The sequence below is a fragment of the Trachemys scripta genome, chromosome 14, assembly GCF_013100865.1.
Source record: "Trachemys scripta elegans isolate TJP31775 chromosome 14, CAS_Tse_1.0, whole genome shotgun sequence".
NCBI lineage: Eukaryota > Metazoa > Chordata > Testudines > Emydidae > Trachemys > Trachemys scripta.
In genome coordinates this window covers 1,321,872-1,342,358 of record NC_048311.1, presented here as the reverse complement: position 1 = coordinate 1,342,358, position 20,487 = coordinate 1,321,872, and the positions used below count along the sequence as shown (strand labels likewise).

Here is a 20,487-nt window from a genome sequence, read left to right as displayed (position 1 = left end):
CCTAAAATGTCAGAGTGGTTCAGCACTGGAATAAATTGCCTAGGAATGTTGTGGAATCACCATCATTGGAGATTTTTAAACACAAGTTGGACAAACCACTGTCAGGGATGGTCTACATAATACTTATTCCTGTCATGAGTGCAGGGGACTGGACTAGACCCTGTTCTATGATTATTATTCTTTTTGAAAAATCCTAATGATTTTAATAGACAAGAATCCAATTATATACTACAGATATTAAATAGTGTTTTCAACATAATAGTCTAGAATAACTGTCAGACTGTAATGGAGAAGGAGATTATTTATATAGATTTGGCGAGATGTCCAGCTATTGTCAATTGGCCATAGTTTGATTGCAGCCAATCTGGCAGTTCCCATGCTGGAGTAACACAGCTGTAGCTCTATTGAAGTCATAAGGCCAGATTGGAGAGAGAGAGAGAATAAATTCCTCTATAGCCTGGTGGCTAGAATACTCACCCTGGATGCATAAGACCAAGTATCCAGTAACCCTACACGGCCTCTTTTATGATTTATCCATAGAGGAACAGCTTCAAGAGGAGAGACTGAGGGAGCCCTACATCATATTATCCCTTAGTCAGAGCTGAGCAGGGTATTTGTGAATACCAGTAGGACCTGATTCTGGAACTTTGCCACTTTAGACGCCTAAGTCCTTTTGCGTATTCAGCCTATTTTGTCTATTTAAAACACACAAATGCCATCTGGCATCTCTCTTTCTCTAAATTCAGTCTACACCTTTTACAGAATTGAATAGGACTCTCTTTACGTTCATCTAATGGAACAGATGATCTTCACATACTCTTTCCATTTATTTTTACGATAAGTGTTAATTTCATTTTTTTCTTGTCTTCCAGGTCACAGATTTCCTGAAGAAATGACAATGAAAAATCTAAGCACGGTGACCGAATTTATCCTCCTGGGACTTTCCAGTGACCCACAGATGCAGATTTTCCACTTCCTGGTGTTTTTAGTTATTTACCTAATCACTCTGGGTAGTAACATAGTGATCATGGTGGTGATAAGAGCTGATTCTCACCTTCACGCCCCTATGTACTTCTTCCTCTTCCATTTATCCTTTGTTGATATCTGCTATTCCTCAGTCACGGTGCCTAATATGCTGATGAACTTCCTAGCAGAGCACAAAACTATTTCTGTCAATGGCTGCATTGCCCAGATCTTCCTTTTTATCCTCTCGGGTGGTGCTGAAGCTTTCATTCTCTCAGCCATGGCTTATGACCGCTACGCTGCCATCTGTGACCCATTGCGTTACGTGGAGACAATGAGGAAAGGCATCTGTGTTCAGCTGGTTAGTGGTGCATGGATCATGGGCTTCTTCTATGCCCTTCTTAATACAATTTTTGCCCTCAAGTTACATTTCTGTGGGCCCAATCAAATCAGCCATTTCAGCTGTGAGCTCCCTCCTCTGTTACAACTGTCCTGTAGTGACACCCTCACCAATCAAGTGGTGCTACTTATTTCTGCTTTGGTATTTGGTTTGAGCTCCTTGCTCCTCACCCTAATCTCCTACATTCACATCATCTCCACCATCCTGAGGATACGCTCTGCGGAGGGCAGACGTAAAGCCTTCTCCACCTGCAGCTCCCACCTGATTGTGGTTGGCTTGTTGTACGTGACAGGTTTTCTCCAGTACACAAAACCCAGGTCAGTCTCCTCTGTGGTTCTGGATGAAATGTTCTCCATCCAGTACAGCATCTTGACCCCCTTGTTAAACCCCATTGTCTACAGCCTGAAAAACAAGGAGGTGAAAACAGCTCTAAGGAATATATTGTGGAAATTCAGGATTCTCAATTAGTGTTGATTCTCTCTCTTTTTTTTTAAGTCAGAGAGTGTAGATTTGAGAGTAATTAGTGTTTGGGACATTCTCAGCTCAGAGAATGGCACTTTGGGCCAAATCCTCCACTTGCTAAATCAGTGCAGATCCATTGAAGTAAATAGGCCAAATCCCCAGGGTGTATAAATCAGCAAAGCTCCATTGGAACCAATGGGTGCTGGAGTTAGACTCACAAAGGGTCTTGAACAGGAGAAATTGAGAGAGATATCCCATGACGCAGTGGCCAGGGCATATGCATGGGAGGGGACAGATCCTTGTTTCAGTCATTTCTCTATCTCAGTCACTTGAAGTGGGGGTCTCCCACATCTGAGATGAGTACCATAACCACTGGGGAAAAGGTTATGCCAGAGCTCCTGTTCCTAATTCTGTCTCCTTGTTTGCACAAAATCAAATTAATATAACTGACCATGAACAAATTCAGGCTGGAAATTAGAGAAAGGTTTCTCACCCTCAGAAGGGTGAAGTTCTGGAACAACCTTCTCATAAGAGCTGTAGGGATGCACAACTTAATTAGTTTTAAGAAAGATTTGGATAAATTTATGATGGTGTGATGGTTGGGGGCAGGGCTCAGCAACCCTGGGCCTCACTTCTGGTTTATGTCTTTCGTTCCTGAAGGACATGCTTCAGGGTTTCAGCCAGACAGCACGGTTCATGAAGGAATCCTGCATCCTCCCACCAATGTATTCTGGGAGGGGTTTTTTTGTCTCCTTCCTCTGAAGCATCAGAGATGGCTACAGTTGGAGATAGGATCTTGGATGGGATGGGTCAGAGCTCTGAGGTGGTACCGAGTTTTCTCTCACTCAGATGTTTGCCTACGTTATTCTTGCTCACGTAGTGAGGGACTAACTGATGGACAATTAGCTAAGGACACAAAAACTAACCGCACATTTTTTTTTAAGTACATCAGAAGCAGGAAGCTAAACAAACAATCAGTGCGGCCATTGGACAATCCAGATGCTAAAGGAGCACTCAGGAATAAAATTCCTGTTGTAGAGAAGCTAAATGAATTAGTTGCATTAATCTTCACTGCAGAACATGGGTGGGAGATACCTTCACCTTAGGTGATAAATTAGAGGAACTGTCCCATATTGAGCTGTCGATAGAGGAGGTTTTGGAAAAAAATTATAAATTAAACAGTAATTAGGCACAAGGACCAGGTGCCATTCATCCAAGAGTCCTGAAGAAACTCAGATATGAAATTGCAGAACTCCTTGTTTTTCTTACAGTCATGAAATCTATCATTTCACCAGCACTTTCTCCCAAAATTGCCTTCCACCTTCAGATTTGCAACCATTTCCTCCCGATTGGTTAGAATCAAGTGTAAAATGGCCACACCTTTCACCTCCACTCTGCCCACCCCCCATAGCTACGCCCCTTACTCCCACTCTGGACCAACCTGCCTAGCTAGGTTTTGCAGTCCTGAGGTCCCAAATGGGGCCATGGGACATGGCAGAGTAATAGGTCACATCCATAGATTCTTATTGTATACATGTGTCGGGTTTTTGTTTGGTTTTGTGTCTTCAGAAAACCTAAAAAGCAATTTACAATGAAAACACTCAGTTCAGCCTATGTGAGCAATGAAGATTTACCCTGGTTGTTAGAGAGATCAAGTTTGGGATTTGAAAGGATTGTAAGGGAGGCGCCCAAATCCTATTAATTCTCCCAGTGACTTTAAAACCCTAAACCAGACCAAGACTCTTATTTCTATTTATTTGAAGGATAAGACCCCATGGGTCCAGAATGCAGGTCTGCAGAGGTATTAGCCACTTAAGCAATCCAAACTACTACACAGCAGCAGCTGTAACCAGCCTGCACTCCACTTCCCATGACTGCTGTGGAGACAGACCATGAGAAGTTAGACCCCAAGGGTTTGATAGGCAGATAGCCCCACGGCACCTGATTGGTTTCTTGCCCTATATAAACCCAAGGGGTGGTCTGGGAAGTGTCCAGGCAACAGTATGGATCTTCTGTAGTTGCTATAACTATTCTGGATCTATGTTCCTGAACTCCTGGCTTGACTGTGGCTTGTTTTGGACTTTGCCTCCTGACTCGGTCCCTGAAACCTGACTTGGACTCTGACGCTCGGTATTGACCCTGGCCTGTAACTGACTATGAACTCTTTGCTACTCCTAGACTCATGTTTGCGCCTTGGCCCTGACTGCCCTTTTCGAGTTCCTGATATTGATAGTCTTCCAAATATCCCATGGAACTGGGGATTGGTGTAGCTCATAGGGCTAGCTTGCCTTTACTATATTCAGTGCCTTACCTTCATTATATTTAGCTGCTTTCATTATATTCAGCTGTAATTCAAGAAACCTACAGGCCTGTAGCCTGTATGATATTAGCTGAATCAATAGTTAGCATAAGTGTGGTTAAGTAGGCTGTAACCCTTGGCACAGATCAGCCGTTACCTTTAGATTTTGGGAAGTAAGAAGAGCTTGCTCAATGGCAGGAGCTAGAATGTTCCAGTAAGTGTTGCTACAAGGATCATGGAAGTAATAACTGCAAATCTGCTTAAACAAGGGGTGATGGATTTGATCATGAGCAGAAATGGTCGTTACATGTATTAATATACTAACCTATAGAAGAAAGACACATCAATATTAGTAGGATGAGGAAATACAAATAAAGGGGGGACCCTACTAAATATGCATAAGATATAGTGGTGTCAGTGTAACACAGTGGTTTTCAAACTTTGGTATTGGTGATCCCTTTCACATAGCAATTCTCTGAGTGTGACCCCCCTTATAAATTAAAAACACATTTTAAAAAAATATTTAACACTATTATAAATCCTGTAGGCAGAGTGGCATTTGAGGGTGGAGACTGTCAGCTTGTGACATATGTAATAACCACATGACACCCTGGAGGCTGGGGGAGGGGGTGTCATGAAACTCAGTTTCAGAACCTCTGGCATAACATATTATAGAAGTTGCATCCCAGTCTGTGGATGGTAGGAGAGAGAGATCTATCCCTTGGGAGGGGTAAGAATGATGGGCACTGCTGATGAGAATGAAGATAATGGCTAATATTTCAAGTTGTTCTTCAAGGGATATTGAGAGTATATGGATGTGCAGATGTACATTCTGTAGTCTCTCTATCTGCCTTACTAAATTAGAGTGTTTGTGACTTTGCTAAATGTAATAATGAACTAGTCAGTGGTCTTCCAATTTCTTTCATTTCTGTACTGCTTCTTCCAATACTTCAGTCTCCCCAGTTCTTGGTTTTCAAAATATTCCTCTCTCTAGGCCAGAAGAAAGAGTACCATGTGGCCAGATTTCCAAAAAGAGATGACTACTGGGATTTTCAAAAGCATACAGGTACATAACTCCCTTTGAAGTCAAAGGGAGCTAGGTAATCCTAGGTACTTATCTGTGTCTTCAATCACTTAAAGATCTTTTAAAATATGGCCCACAGACCTTTGGAGGACAATGAATCACTGATTGAGATCAGCTGTGCTAGACAATAGATATTCGTTTCTTCCTTGACTGACAAGTGTTCATGAGCAAGATTCCCATCCGATGTACTTTGTTTTAATACTCAAATCCTTAGGTTTGATCTCAACTTTTACTCAGACCTTACTCCTTGTAAAGCTATCACTGACTGAGTGAAAATTGCATTTCAATGTATGTTGGGTGGTTAACTCCCTTAGCCTTCTTTGAAAATCCCAGCTTCCATTGCTTTACACACAGAAATCATAATTGCACTCTTCTCAGGCAGACCTTAAGGTGCGCAACAAAACAAGGAAGAACAAAGTCTTGCCCAAAAGAGCACCATGGGCATTTCTCCTTTATAACAAACTACAACATTTTCCCTCATGAAATGGAAACTGCATGTGGCATTTCTAGAAGTGCCTAAATGATTTAGAGCACAAGTCAATGGGACTTGGTTGACCAAGTTACCTGAAAGTGGAGGTGGTGCCCCTTTTTCCAACCATTAGCCCAGTGTTAATTACTGGTGTTCTGGAAGACCTGGGTTCAATTCCCCATTCTACCTCCTGTAGAGCAGGGACTGACAATTTGACCTCCCAGTTGAAGGCCCTAACCACCAATATATAAATACATGGGGGTGGAGATTTTTCAAGTTTTCCTAGTGAAGGCTATTCCACTTATATAAAATACTTGGCTAGTCATTGGGCTAAAATTACATTGTAGCTCAGTGTTAGGGGACTCCTTTGGTAGGTTCAACTCATTGGTCCAGTATTATTTTTTTTTAGTTATTTATACATTGTAGAACAGCTTCGATATTCCAGAATACCTTATAGCCCAGATATTAAGGCACTTTCCTCAGAGATGGGAGATTGCACTTCAAATCTCTGCCCTCCCACCCCACCAGGTAGAGAGCGGAAGAGAACCATGGTCCCCCACATGCAAAGAGAGTGACCTAACCAATGGAATGAAGTTGCAAGAAAAGCAACAGCAGAGGGACTCCTGTACCTCTTGTTGTTTTGTGAATTTAGCCCAATATTTATTTTTCTGCTGAAACAATTCAGTAAACTTTGTTTTAAAATCATGAATAACTTTGCGTTGCCTAAAACTTCCTTTTTGGTGAGAAACAACAAGGAGTCCAGTGGCAACTTAAAGGCTAACAGATTTATGAACAGGAGGCTACCAGGCAACTCTCCAATACCACATTCTACAAGGCCACTATCCTCTGATCCCACTGTGGAATACCAAAAGAAACTACATCATCTGCTCAAGAAACTCCTGGCTACAGCATGGGAACAAATCTACACGGACACACCCCCAGAGCCCTGACCACGGGTATTCTATATGCTACCTAAGATCCATAAACCTGGAAACACTGGACGCCCCATCATCTCAGGCATTGGCACTTTTTCAGCAGCATTATCTGGCTATTGGGACTCTCTCCTCAGACCCTACACTCGCAGCACTCCCAGCTATCTTCTAGACACCACCAACTTCCTGAGGAAACTACGATCCATTGGTGGTCTTCTTGAAAACACCAGCCTGGCCACCATGGATGAAGAAGCACTTGACAGCTTGTAGTCCATCCTCATATGGAATATTGTTGTAAAGAACAGTATCTCTGATGAGGCCACAGCATGCCTGGTGGCTGAGCTTTGTGACTTTGTCCTCACCCACAACCATTTCAGATTTGGGGACAACTTATACCGTCAAGTCAGTGGCATTGTTATGGGTACCTGCATGGCCACACAGCATGCCAACATTTTTATGGCTGACTTAGAACAATGCTTTCTCAGCTCTCGTCCCCTAGTGCCCCTCCTCTACTTGCGCTACATTGATGATATTTTCATCATATGGACCCAAGGGAAGGAGGCCCTTGAAGAATTCCACCATGATTTCAACAATTTCCACCTCACCATCAACCTCAGCCTGGACCAGTCCATACAAGAGATCCACTTCCTGGACACTACAGTGCAAATAAGTGATGGTCAGATAAACACTACCCTATACCAGAAACCTACTGACCACTATACTTACCTTCATGACTCCAGCTTCCATCCAGGACACATCACATGATCCATTGTCTACGGCCACGCCCTAAGATATAACCGAATTTGCTCCAATCCCTCAGACAGAGACAAACACCTACAAGATCTTTACCAAGCATTCTTAAAACTACAGTACCCACCTGCGGAAATGAGGAAACAGATTGACAGAACGAGACGGGTACCCAGAAATCAACTACTACAGGACAGGCCCAACAAGGAAAATAACAGAACACCACTGACATCACGTACATCCCCCAGCTAAAACATATCCAGGGCATTATCAATGATCTGCAACCTATCCTGGAAAATTATCCCTCACTCTCACAGACCCTGGGAGGCAGGCCAGTCCTCATTTACAGACAACCCCCCAACCTGAAGCAAATCCTCACCAGCAACTAGACACTACACCACAGAAATACAACCCAGGAACCAATCCCTGTAGCAAACCCCATTGCCTACTCTGTCCCCATATCTATTCTGGTGACACCATCAGAGGAGCCAACCACATCAGCCACACCACCAAGGACTCATTCACCTGTAAGTCTACTAATGTTATATATGCTGTCATGTGCCAGCAATGCCCCTCTGCCATGTACATTGGCCAAACCAGATAGTCCCTATGTAAAAGAATTAATGGACACAAATCGGACATCAGGAATGGTAACATACAAAAGCCTGTAGGTGAACACTTCAATCTCCCTGGACATTCTATATCTGAAGTCTGTTTCTGAAGTGTTTTTGTTCAAGAATAGTGACTTTGAAATCTAAGAGAGAGAGAGCAAAACTAAAATTCATTTGCAAATTTAACACCATTAATTCGGGCTTGAATAGGGACTGCAAGTGGCTGGCTCATTGCAGAAGCAGCTTTGCCTCTCTTGGAATTGACACCTCCTCATCTAATATTGGGAGTGGACTACTTCCACCCTGAATGAATTGGCCCTGTCAGCACTGGTTTTTCACTTGTGAGGTACTCCCTTCTCTTCATGTGTCATTATGTAATGCCTGCATCTGTAACTTTCACTTCATGTATCTGAAGAAGTGCGTTTTTTTTACCCATGAAAGCTTATGTCCAAATAAACCTGTTAGTCTTTAAGGTCCACTGGACTCCTTGTTCTTTTTGGGGAATAAACTTACAATTTATCTCCTCCTTTGTCTCAATGGCTTTTATTGCCAACATAGAATCATAGAACTGGAAGGGACCTTGATATGTCATCGAGTACACTCCCCTGCACTCAAGGCAGGACTAAGCATTATCCAGACCATGCCTTGTTGCTCTTAGAAGAGCAACAAGAATGATTAAAGGTCTTGAGAACATGACCTTTGAAGGAAGGCTGAAAGAACTGGGTTTGTTTAGTTTGGAAAAGAGAAGACAGAGAGGACATGATAGAAGTTTTCAGGTATCTAAAAGGGTGTCATAAGGAGGAGGGAGAACACTTGTTCACCTTAGCCTCTAAGGATAGAACAAGAAGGAATGGGTTTAAACTGCAGCAAGGGAGTCTAGGTTGGACATTAGGAAAAAATTCCTAACCGTCACGGTGGTTAAACACTGGAATAAATTGCCTAGGGATGTTGTGGAATTTCCAGCTCTGGAATATTTAAGAGTAGATTGGATAAATGTCTATCAGGGATGGTCTAGACAGTATTTGGTCCTGCCATGCGGGCAGGGGACTGGACTCGATGACCTCTCGAGGTTCCTTCCAGTCCTAGAATCTATGAATCTATGACAGGTGTTTGTCCAACCTGCTCTTAAAAATCTCCGAAGATGGAGATTCCACAAGCTCCCTAGGGACTTTTTTTCCACTGTTTAACTGTGATACTTAGTAAGTTTTTCCTAATGTCCAACCTAAACCACTCTTGCTGCAATTTAAGCCCATTGCTACTTGTCCTATCCTCAGATGTTAAGAAGAACAATTTTTCTCCCTCCTCCGTGTAACAACCTTTTATGTACTTGAAAACTTTTATCCTGTCCCCTCTCAGTCTTCTCTTCTCCAGACTAAACAAACCCTTTTTTTTCCCAACCTTCCTTCACAGGTCATGTTTTCTAGACCTTTAATCATTTTTGTTCCTCCTCTCTGTACTTTGTCCAACTTGTCCACATCTTTCCTGAAATGTGGCACCCAGAACTGGACACAATACTTGAGCTGAGGCCGAATCAGTGTGGAATAGAGCAGAAGAATTATTTCTCGTGTCTTGCTTATAACAGTCCTGCTAATACATCCCAGAACGATGTTTGCTTTTTTTTAAACAGTGTTACACTGTTGATCATATTATTTTGTGATCTACTATGACCCCCAGATCCCTTTCTGCAGTACTCCTTCCTAGGCAGTCATTTCCCATTTTGTATGTGTGCAACTGATCATTCCTTCCTAAATGGAGTATTTAGTATTTGTTCTTATTGAATTTCATCCTATGTCAGACCATTTCTCCAGTTTGTCCAGATCATTTTCAATTATAAAGTTTGTGCATGATAACAAGCAGGAAAGGGTTGCAAGTGCATTGGAGGATAGGATTATAAGTGTACTCTCTATGCCATTATCTAAATCATTGACTATGTGTGGCCTGTTTTACCACACCATTTGGTCTGTGACAATTTCTAGATCCCATAAATCTTCGTTCTCTAGAACACTTTCAGTTTGGTGTTCGTAATAGCACATCGTTTGTGGCAAGCATGGATTTGCACAGAGTCTCCAGTGCAGACACTTAGCAACCTCACTTTTTCTGTTCATATATTCTCTGCCAGATAGGCTCTAGCAGTTGCTCAACACAGGCTACACAGTATCTTCGGGGAGCAGTTGTCAGTTATTCTTAAATAATTAAGGATTTTTCTTGTCCACTCATAATGAGGCTTTGTCTCTTTTTCGAGGGATGCTTCTACAATCATCAATTTGTTAATCTTCTATCACCAATAGGTTTGACCTCTCTCCACCACTGTCCATGCATTGATCTCTGTGTAAATCTTTCAAATCTTTTTTGGCAGGTTGCTTTCTCCTTTCTTTCATTCTTTCTTGGGCTTGGATGCAGCTCAGTCATTGCTTGTTATCATGACCAGATGATCTTTATTCTGGTTAACGCCTCATATATTTTGATATTATAGTCTTCATTGTCAATTGTTTCTTCCACAGATAGCAGAGGTTTTCCTTCATCACATCATGGGATGTACATCCTGTCCATGACCTGGTTGCTATCTAATATCCTATGCATTACCGGCAGCTGTCTTCTTTGGATGTTAATTTTTTCTTCTCCTTTTGATTCCACTTGATCACTCCACCAATGTTCTGTACTACTGGCATCCCCCCACATATTAAGTCTAAGAATTTGATCTGAGCCATTGAGTTTTCTCTGTAGGATAGTTCTTATATCTGTAATATTCTTTCCTCACTTTTTCTTATGCTGTAGCTCCAACAGTTCCCTGATTCCAAGATATTTGTAGGGGTCATACTGAGATATCATAGATAGTTCCTTAATTAACCTGTATGTCATGAGGTTGTACCAGTCTGGCCATCTTTACAGATGCTGACACACAGTTAGCCAACCCACCCGTAGCTTTATATCTTCACAAAAATTTTCCATACATCATCAATCTCTGTAGCTCCTTTTTGTGACTGTTCATGTAGTTTCAGATTGCTCATGTCTAAAAAATTCTTAACTGGTTGTTGCTCTTTGCTGATATGGTAAATTGTGGTTATCTCAACAAGCATCCATGTCAGTGGCAGCATGGTTACCGCAAACAGCACTGGTGCTGAGGAATCCCCTTGCAATATTTCTCTTTTAATTTGAACCTCATCAATCGAGTGTTCCAATTAAACATAGATTGCTGCAGAAAGGAAATGATCTCTGGATGAACCTTGGACATTTTCAGTGTCTCGGTGACCCTTGATTGTGAGACGCTGTTGGATGCTCTCTGGTAATCTACCCACAAAATTGCTAACTTTTTCCTTTCTTTGTTTTGCATCTTGTGATCTTCCTGTTTAGCCAGAAGTGGCCTTTTGTTCCTTTCATGTTTACTGTGCTGCATTTTTGCTCAGGAACCAGCATTCCATTGTGAACTAGCACTATCCAGATCTTCTTTTCTGGAATTATTGTTAGAAGTTTCCATATAGCTGGTAAACACGTGGTCAGTCCATAATTCATAGGTTCAATACAACCTTCTTCTTTCTTTCTTACTTTTTCCTGTATGAGAAGAGTTCTCCCTGTCACCATCCATCAGATTTCCTTCCAGAAGAAGTGAAACTCGTCAGTGTCATTTATTGGCTCTCTATGTTTGCCTATTCTGTTTTTTAATATCAATCAGATGAAAGAATCTTCTCCGGTCTCTGGTGAAGTGACTGTTCGCTTTATACTAATAAGTCTGTGCTGAAATCTTTCAAGTCCATGACTCTAAGTCAGAGGTGGGCAAACTATGGCCCATGGGCCACATCCAGCCCACAGGACAGTGCTGCCTGGACCCCAAGCTCCTGGTCCGGGAGGCTCACCCCCGGCCCCTGCCCTGCTGTTCCCCCTCCCCGAAAACCTCAGCTCGCTCTCTCCGCTGCCAGCACAATGCTCTGGGTGGCTGGGCTGTGAACTTCTGGGGCAGCTCAGCTGCAGGGCCTGACACGCTGCAGTGGTGGCATGGCCTGGTTCCAGCCGGGTGGCATGACTGTAGGGTCGTCAGCCACCGGTGCTCCAGGCAGCACAGTAAGTGGGCACGGAGCACGGGGCAGGGGAGTTCAGGGAGGTGTTCAGGGATCAGGAGTGTTGGATAGGAGTCGGGGTGGTTGGAACAGGGGGCTGAATGGGGCAGGAGTCCTGGGGGGAGAGTCAGGAAGGAGCAGGGGTTGGGTGGGACAGCAGGGGGCAGTCAGGGGCAGGGGTTCTGGGAGCAGTCAGGGGACATGGAGAAGGGGTGGTTGGATGGGGCAGGGGTCCCAGGGAGGCCATTAGGAATGAGAGGAGGGGTTGGATGGGTCAGCAGGGGTCTGGGGGTGGTCAGGGGACAGGGAGCGGGAGGAGGTGGATGGGATAGGGATCCCAGGGGGTCTGTCAGGGAACGGGGGGGGAGGGTTGGATGGTGCGGGAATTCCAGGGGGGGCAGATAGGAGGTGGGGGCTGGGCCACAACCTCCTCCCCTAACCGGCCCTCTGTACAATTTACAAAACCCGTTGCGGCCCTCAGGCCAAAAGGTTTGCCCTCCCCTGCTCTAAGTGATCAGCTTCTCTTTACATTATTCCTTCATAACTCCCATATCCTTTCACTCAGCTGATATTTCATCTCCAAGGCTGTTTGCTGCTATTTTCTCTTAAACAATTTTTCTCATATTCATCCAGTAGGCTGGTATCTCAACGAAAAAGCGTACTCTTCTCTTTTTTCACCTTAATTTCCATGGAGGTTCTTGAAGATAGGAAGTTTTCCAATGGTTCATACGTTCAGATGACTTGATGTTAAACAATGATCTGCTACCGTTACTGTAGCATAAATTATATAATTGTACTGGATAATCCTTGTTGGTTTTTTCTCCAGTTTCCTTGAACACTTCATTAAGTGCTTGCATTATGTCATCCAGTGTGTGATGGTCTGCACATTTTACAGGTGGTAGTGCTTCATGATCAAGCTGCATTATCAGTCTGCATGATCTTGATTAAGAAATCCTTCATATTTTCTCGACTTTCTTCAGGTGCTCTTTCACTCATATTTGTCCTCCAATTTTCTTCCATTTCTGGCTTCTGTTTTAATCTATGTCACTGCTCCCATCAAAATATTTGTATGTAGTTCTATATGACTAATCTCCCTTTTCAGGCTTTCAATCTCCTTTGTGTAAATTCTCCTCTTTGGAATAAAGCTCTCATTTCTGCAGTGAGTCTATGCTCAGTCATTTCTTTCTCGGTGTTGTCGTTTGATTATTTCCAGTGTTGGAGCATTCATTTGCTCCAGGCTCTCTCTCCTGGTTTTGCCAAAAGACAAGCACAGATCACTTCCTGGTGTTTTTAGTTGTCCACCTAGTCACGCTTTTGGCAAACATGGTGATCATGCTGGTGATAAGGGCTCATCCTCACCTTCACAAGCCAATGTACTTCTTCCTGTCTTGTTTATCCTTTGTTGATATCTGCTATTTTTCAGCCATTGTCCCTAATATGTTGGTATTTATGCATTTCCTAGCAGAGCACAAAACAATTTCTGTCAATAGCTGCATTGCACAGATGTTCTTCTTTTTTCTACTAGCTGCTACTGAAATTTGTATTCTCTCAGCGATGGCTTATGATCACTACGATGCCATCTGTGACCCACTGTGTTACATGGACACAATGAGCACAAGGATCTGTGTTCAGCTGGTGAGTGGTGCATGGGCGATAGGCTTCTTCCATGCCCTTCTTAACACTGTTTCTGCCCTCATGTTTCTCAAGTACTGTCAATCTTATTTAAAAAAAGAGCATAGAACTGTGGATAACAGCTCAGGTATCTGACACTTTGGGCCAAAGCCTCAGCTAGTCTAAATCAGAGTGGCTCCATTGAACTCAGCAGGCCACAACCCCATTGGGTAGAAGAGACACTGGAACAAATGGGAAGGGATCCTGGGTCTCCATCTAGGGTGAGTGCTAGAAACACCAAGATCTAGAGCCATTCATGCTCTCTCTCGACTAATATCTCTTTCAATCTGACCCACTGACTTGAATGGAGCTATGGCCAATTGATACCACTTGAGGATCTGGCCAGTTCTATGAAAAGAACATCTTTGTCTATTGCATTGTGTAGTTCTTCTAGAGTATTTTGTTGAAAACCCTATTTAATATCTTTAGTATCTTATAGGATTCATCCCTTTTAATGTCCATCTCTAAGAATAATAAATAGTGTGATCCCCAGCTGGGCCAAGGTGCACATAGGAATTAAGGCTCTATTAGGAGAGATTGAGAGAGACACATATCAAGTATCCCATATCGCAGTGGTTAGGACACCCACATGGGAGGGAGCAGATCCTGTTTTAAAAATTTTCTCCTTATCAGGCACTCAAAAAGGCTCTTCCACATCCCTGACTACTAGGATAAAAGCCCTAATTCCTTCTTCTTTTCTCCCCTCTCTCACGATTGTTTCTTGCCATCTTAGGTGGGATAAGAGGTTTTCCAGCTGATAATTCCAAGGTGAAGGAGGTGCCTTCCCCCAGAGGAGATAGGTACTGAACTCCTGTGATAGCCGTGGGATTTAGAACACAACCCTCTACTTGGCCTTTCCCATTGGCTAAGGAATTTCGGCTTTTTAAAATCCAATTCTTAGGTGCCTATGTCTCCACTTTCTCTGTGTAGGGAGCCTGGCCGCCCAACTCAGGCTCTGGAAACCAAGTGATTAAAAAAAATCACCTAAAAGTTATCCATTAAAATGCTCAGCATTAGAACAGCTAGGTCTCTTTGTGAACTCTGGATGTAAATTGACATAGTGCCATTAAATCAATGGAATGAGGTGGATTTACATGAACTGGGAATCTGTCCCATAGTGTCCATATTCTAAAGTGATTTTACATTCCTCACATTTCACTCACTGTTGAGTTGGAAATACCTGTGTGTCATCAAGTTTCCACTTAAATCCTAAACATAATAAGAAGTGGTGCTGGCACTATGCACCCCAGTGAAATTCCCCCTTAGATGCATCACCGCAGCTGGTGGAAAGCAACATTACTCCACTGAAAGAAACAGGGCTACACTGATATATGACAGCTGATGATCTTGCCTCAGTGAATAAAGTTATGATTCAGAATCCACCTTTTGTCAAAGTTGAATTGCAGAGATATCGTCTCAGGTAAATGAAGAGTCAGCCAGCAGGCTGGGATTTTCCAAAGAATTTAGGCAAGTTAGGTGCCCTACTCCTATTGGATGGGGAAGATTCCATTTCAGTTTTAAATCTCAAAATGAAATGAAAATTTTATTTCAAAATGTCCAATTAAAATGAAAACTTTCATTTTGAATTGATATTTTCACTTAAATTGACAATAAAATAACTCATCTCAAGCTCATTGTAAATACAAATATTCATTTAACATGAAAGATTTCATTTGAAATGGACACTTCAAGAGGAAATGTTTTGTTACTATCAAATGTAAAAATGAAATATTTAGTCATTTCCTCATCATAGCCTCTTGAAATGTCAACATTTTCATGAGATGAAAAATTCTCTCTTTAGCCCCTGTTGGGATTAAACAAAATGTCAAAATACGGAGCTTCCTGTGTGATGACAATTTCTGTATCATATCTAATATTTGTACACTGCCAAGTATAACAAGGAACAGATTTCATAGTTTCAAAAGCCAGAAGGGACCTGTGTGATCCGCTAGTCTGACCTCCTATATAACACAGGACAGATTAGATAATAGACTGAGACACTGAAGAGACCACTTCTTTATTATCTATTATATTTAAGCTCTTTGGGTCATAGACTCTCTTTAATTTCATCTTAAGCACAGAGACTAGTATTTTGTTGGTGCTTAATGGAGATTGATGGTAATAACCTTCTGTAATTAGGGGGAAAGAACCTCACAGATGGACTGCAGAGTTTAATACATGTTGTAATAATTCAGCCTAGATCACCTTCACTGTGAGCTCAACTGCAGAATATATGTGATAGTTCATCAGATGTCACAGTAGCCTATAATAGCAAATGGTGATGGAAAAAGACAAAAAAGGGAGTGAGAAAGAGAGACTGAATTAGTCCAAAGGGAAAGGTCTCCTCATAGAACTCACAAACTGTGCTAAGATCATGCCTCATAAATAAGACCACGTGAGACCGTAAAATCAGTGTATCAAATGAGGCCTAATTGGTGAGCAAAGTAATGAGGGGATGGGCTATTGCACCCATCAGTCCCTTTTGGAGTTCTTAAAGAAAGAGACTTTGGGTAGAAAAGTTGGCTACTGGAGTGAGCGTCACCATCATGGCTAACACCCGCACTGTTTCCTGGGACCCCAGAACTTCTTCATCCTAATCCTGAGAGACGTCCTGACCAGATGGGTCCAGAGAGAGGGAGGAAGATGACACCACCACTGCCTCCAGCTAAATCCCAAATACCGCCTGAGATGTGAGACTTTCTCTTGCTCCCTCTTCCTCTTCTTCACCCCGCCTCCTTTTCCTTCACCACTTTATTTCTTCTCTTTCCTATCCCTCCCCTTTTCCCTTCTGTCTAATGAGAGTTTGGCCACTCAGTCCCTAGTCTGTAGCAATGCATGGGATTCTTCCATCCTAAAGGCAGGACTCTGAACTTTTCCTTATGGAACCTCATCAGATTCCTTTTGCCCCAATCCTGTAATTCATCTAGGTCTTACTGTGTCCTATCCCTGCCCTCCAGCATATCTACCACTTCTCCCAGTTTAGTGTCATCTGCAAACCTGCTGAGGGTGCAATCCACACCATCCTCCAGATCATTAATGAAGATATTGAACAAAGTTGGCCACAGTACCAGGGCTGGCTCCAGGCACCAGCGAAGGAAGCAGGTGCCTGAGGAGACCAATAGAAAGGGGTGGCAGACCATCAATTGTTGGAGTGGCGGCAATTCGGCGGCAGCTGAATCGTTCTGCTTCAGTCTTCAGCAGCAATTCGGCAGCAGGTCCTTCACTCCCTGTCTTCCTCTTCGGCGGCACTTTGGCATCAGCTCAATCAGGTTTTTCTATTTTTTTTCTTTTTTCTCCACTTTGGGTGTCAAAAAAGCTGGAGTTGGCCCTGCCCAGGACAGACCCTTGGGTACTTGCTTGATACTGGCTGCCAACTAGACCTGGAGCCATTGATCACTACCCGTTGAGCCAGATGATCTAGCCAGCTTTCTATCCACCTTGCAGTCCATACATCCAGCCCATCCTTCTTTAACTTGCTGGCAAGAATGCTGTGGGAGATCGTATGTAATAGGTCCATGCTGGGGCTCGATCCTCCTGGGCGGGAGGGGAGCCACACCGACTCACTACTGCTGGAAGTAAACAGCCAGTTAGTTCAGAAGCTCCTGTCCTCCGGTGCAGGGGCGGAGCAAAACCGACAGCTAGCTCAGGGCTCAGGCCCTCAGACAGAGTGGTTAAGCACTGCAATAAATTGCCTTGGGAGGTTGTGCAATCTCCTTCATTGGAGATTTTTAAGAGCAGGTTGGACAAACACCTGTCAGGGATGGTCTAGATAATACTTAGTCCTGCCATGAGTGCAGGGGACTGGAGTAGATGACTTCTCGAGGTCCCTTCCAGTTCTCTGATTCTTATTCTTCTTGAAAAATCCTAATGATTTTAATACATAAGAATCCAATTATATACTACAGATATTAAATAGTGTTTTCAACAAAATAGTCTAGAACAACTGAGAGACTGTAATGGAGAAGGAGATTTTTTTTATAGATTTGGCCAGATGTCCAGCTATTGTCAATTGGCCATAGTTTCATTGCAGCCAATCTGCCCGATCCCAGGCTGGTGTAACACAGCTGTAGCTCTATTGAAGTCATAAAGCCAGATTACAGAGAGAGAGAGAATAAATTCCTCTATAGCCTGGTGGCTAGAATACTCACCCTGGATGCAGAAGACCAAGTATCCAGTAACCCTACACGGCCTCTTTTTATGATTTATCCACAGAGGAACAGCTTCAAGAGGAGAGACTGAGGGAGCCCCACATCAGACTATCCCTTAGTCAGAGCTGAGCAGGGTATTTGTGAATACCAGTAGGACCTGATTCTGGGATTTAGGCGTCGAAAGTGGCAGGTGCCTTTTGTGTAGCCAGCCTATTTTGTCTATTTAAAACACACAAATACCATCTGACCTCTCTCTCTAAAGTTAGTCTACTTAAACACGTATTTTACAGAATGGAATAGGACGCTCTTTACATTCATCCTATGGAACAGATGATCTCCACATACTCTTTCAGTTTATTTTTATGATAAGTGTTAATTTCATTTGTTTTCGCTTGTCTTCCAGGTCACAGTTTTCCTGAATAAATGCCAAAGAAAAATCAAACCACAGTGACTGAATTTATTCTCCTGGGACTTTCCAGTAACCCACATATGCATATTTTCCTCTTCTCAGTGTTTTTAGTTATTTACCTAATCACTCTGGGAGGTAACATAGTGATCATGGTGCTGATAAGAGCAGAGTCTCACCTTAATACCCCTATGTACTTCTTCCTCTTCCATTTATCCTTTATTGATATCTACTATTCCTCGGTCACGGTGCCTAACAGACCGAGGAACTTCCTAGCAGTGCACAAAATTATTTCTGTCAATGGCTGCATTGTCCAGATGTTCTTCATCCTCCCCTCAGTTGGTGCTGAGATTCTCATTCTCTCAGCAATGGCTTATGACCGCTACGCTGCCATCTGTGACCCATTGCGTTACATGGAGAGAATGAGCAAAGGGATCTGTGTTCAGCTGGAGAGTGGTGCTTGGGCAATAAGTTTCTTCCATGCCCTGCTTAACACTGTTTTTACTCTGAAGTTACATTTCTGTGGGCCCAATCAAATCAGCCATTTCATCTGTGAGCTCCCTAATCTATTAAAACTGTCCTACACTATGACCCTCACCAATCTAGTGGTGCTTCTTACTTCTGTTCTGATATTTGGATCAAGCTCCTTTCTCCTCACCCTGATCTCCTACATTCACATCATCTCCACCATCCTGAGGTTACGCTCTACGGAGGGCATGCATAAAGCCTTCTCCACCTGCAGCTCCCATCTTATTGTGGTTGGCTTGTTCTCCAGTACACAAAACCCAGCTCAGTCTCTTCTGCCATGCTGGATGAAATATTCTCCATCCAGTACAGTGTCTTGACCCCCATGTTAAACCCCATCATCTACAGCCTGAAAAACAAGGAGGTGAAAACAGCTCTAAAGAAAATGTTGGGAAAATTACAGTTTATCAAGTAATGTTGATGATCTTAAATAAATTAAATTACATATTTTTACATCAGATAATAGAACTGTGCATAACTTGTATTTGAGACATTCTCAGCTCAGGTAACTGATGGACATGTTGGGACAAAACTTCAGTTGGTCTAAATCAGTGGAGTGCCATTGAAGTCAGCGGGCCAGATTCACAGTTGTACAAGAGTCACTGGAGCATGGGGAACTGGACCTTGGGTCTCCTAAATCCAGAGCAAGTGCTCTGAGCACCAGGCTTATAGTCATTCACACATTTCTCCCTTTCCCCTCTCTCCATATCTCTCTAATCTGGCCCTCTGATTTCAGGGGAGCTATGGCCAATTTATATCAGTTGAGGATCTAGCCAATTCTATAAAAAGAATCTCTTCATCTATTAATTTCTCTTTCTTTCTTTTTGAGTAATTTGTTGAAACTCTATTTAATATCAATTACCTTATACTACCCTATAATAATAATAATAATAATAATAAGGATATTATAATAATCATTGGAGCCAATAGGTTTACTCCCGAGGAGGGCTAGAGCCACAAATAAACTTAGGATTTAAACAGGGGATGTGGGTGACATAACCACAAGGGTACACTCATGTGGGTCTCTCTCTAACTCTTGTGTTCAAGCCTGTCTCTATCAAGCACTTGAAGCAGGGCCCTCTCACAATCCAGGTGACTACCCTGACCATTGGGATAAAAGTTATAACCGGTCTCCTCCTTCTAATTCCATCTTCTTCCTCCTCCCGACCCAGCTTCATGTAAAAAACCCTTAGGTGTGTTACAGGGTTCCCAGCTGAGAATTACAAGCAGAAGGAGGTGTTATGGAGATAGAAGAAGGGGATATGGGGACTGAACTCTTTGACAGCAGCAGGGATTAGAACACACCCCTCGCCTCGGCATCTCCCATTGACTAGGGAAACACATATCATCATGTTAGAACACAAGAACAAATGAGACCATCCCAGATGGTCCATTGTCTGATCTGGGATGGGCTTTCATGTTTCTGCCAGTGGCCAGTGCCAGATTTTTCAGATGGAATGAACAGAACAGACCATTATTGAGTGATACATCCCCTGTCGCCCATTCCCAGCTTCTGTCAGTAAGAGTTTTAGGGACACCCAAAACATGGGGTTGCCTCTCTGGACTGGACTAATAGCCATTGGTGGACCTATCCTCCATGAATTTATCTAATTCTTTTTTTTTAAACTGTCTCCAGCTCAAGAGAAAGGAAATAAAGGATGTTGTTAATATGAAAATGAAAGCCAGATTTAATAGTTACATTTCAAATGCTTTTTTTA

General features: G+C 42.8%; 2 protein-coding genes across 2 annotated transcripts; both read left to right on the top strand.

Annotated features, from left to right (window-relative positions):
* The first annotated feature begins 892 nt into the window (after nucleotides 1–892).
* Nucleotides 893–1,831, top strand: LOC117887684 (olfactory receptor 5A2-like). The gene has a single exon (XM_034790368.1). It carries the CDS (start codon nucleotides 893–895, stop codon nucleotides 1,829–1,831), a length of 939 nt encoding a protein of 312 aa, XP_034646259.1.
* A 16,565-nt stretch (nucleotides 1,832–18,396) lies between these two features.
* Nucleotides 18,397–19,089, top strand: LOC117887507 (olfactory receptor 5V1-like). Its single transcript, XM_034790158.1, has one exon. It carries the CDS (start codon nucleotides 18,397–18,399, stop codon nucleotides 19,087–19,089), a length of 693 nt encoding a protein of 230 aa, XP_034646049.1.
* Nucleotides 19,090–20,487: the final 1,398 nt, after the last annotated feature.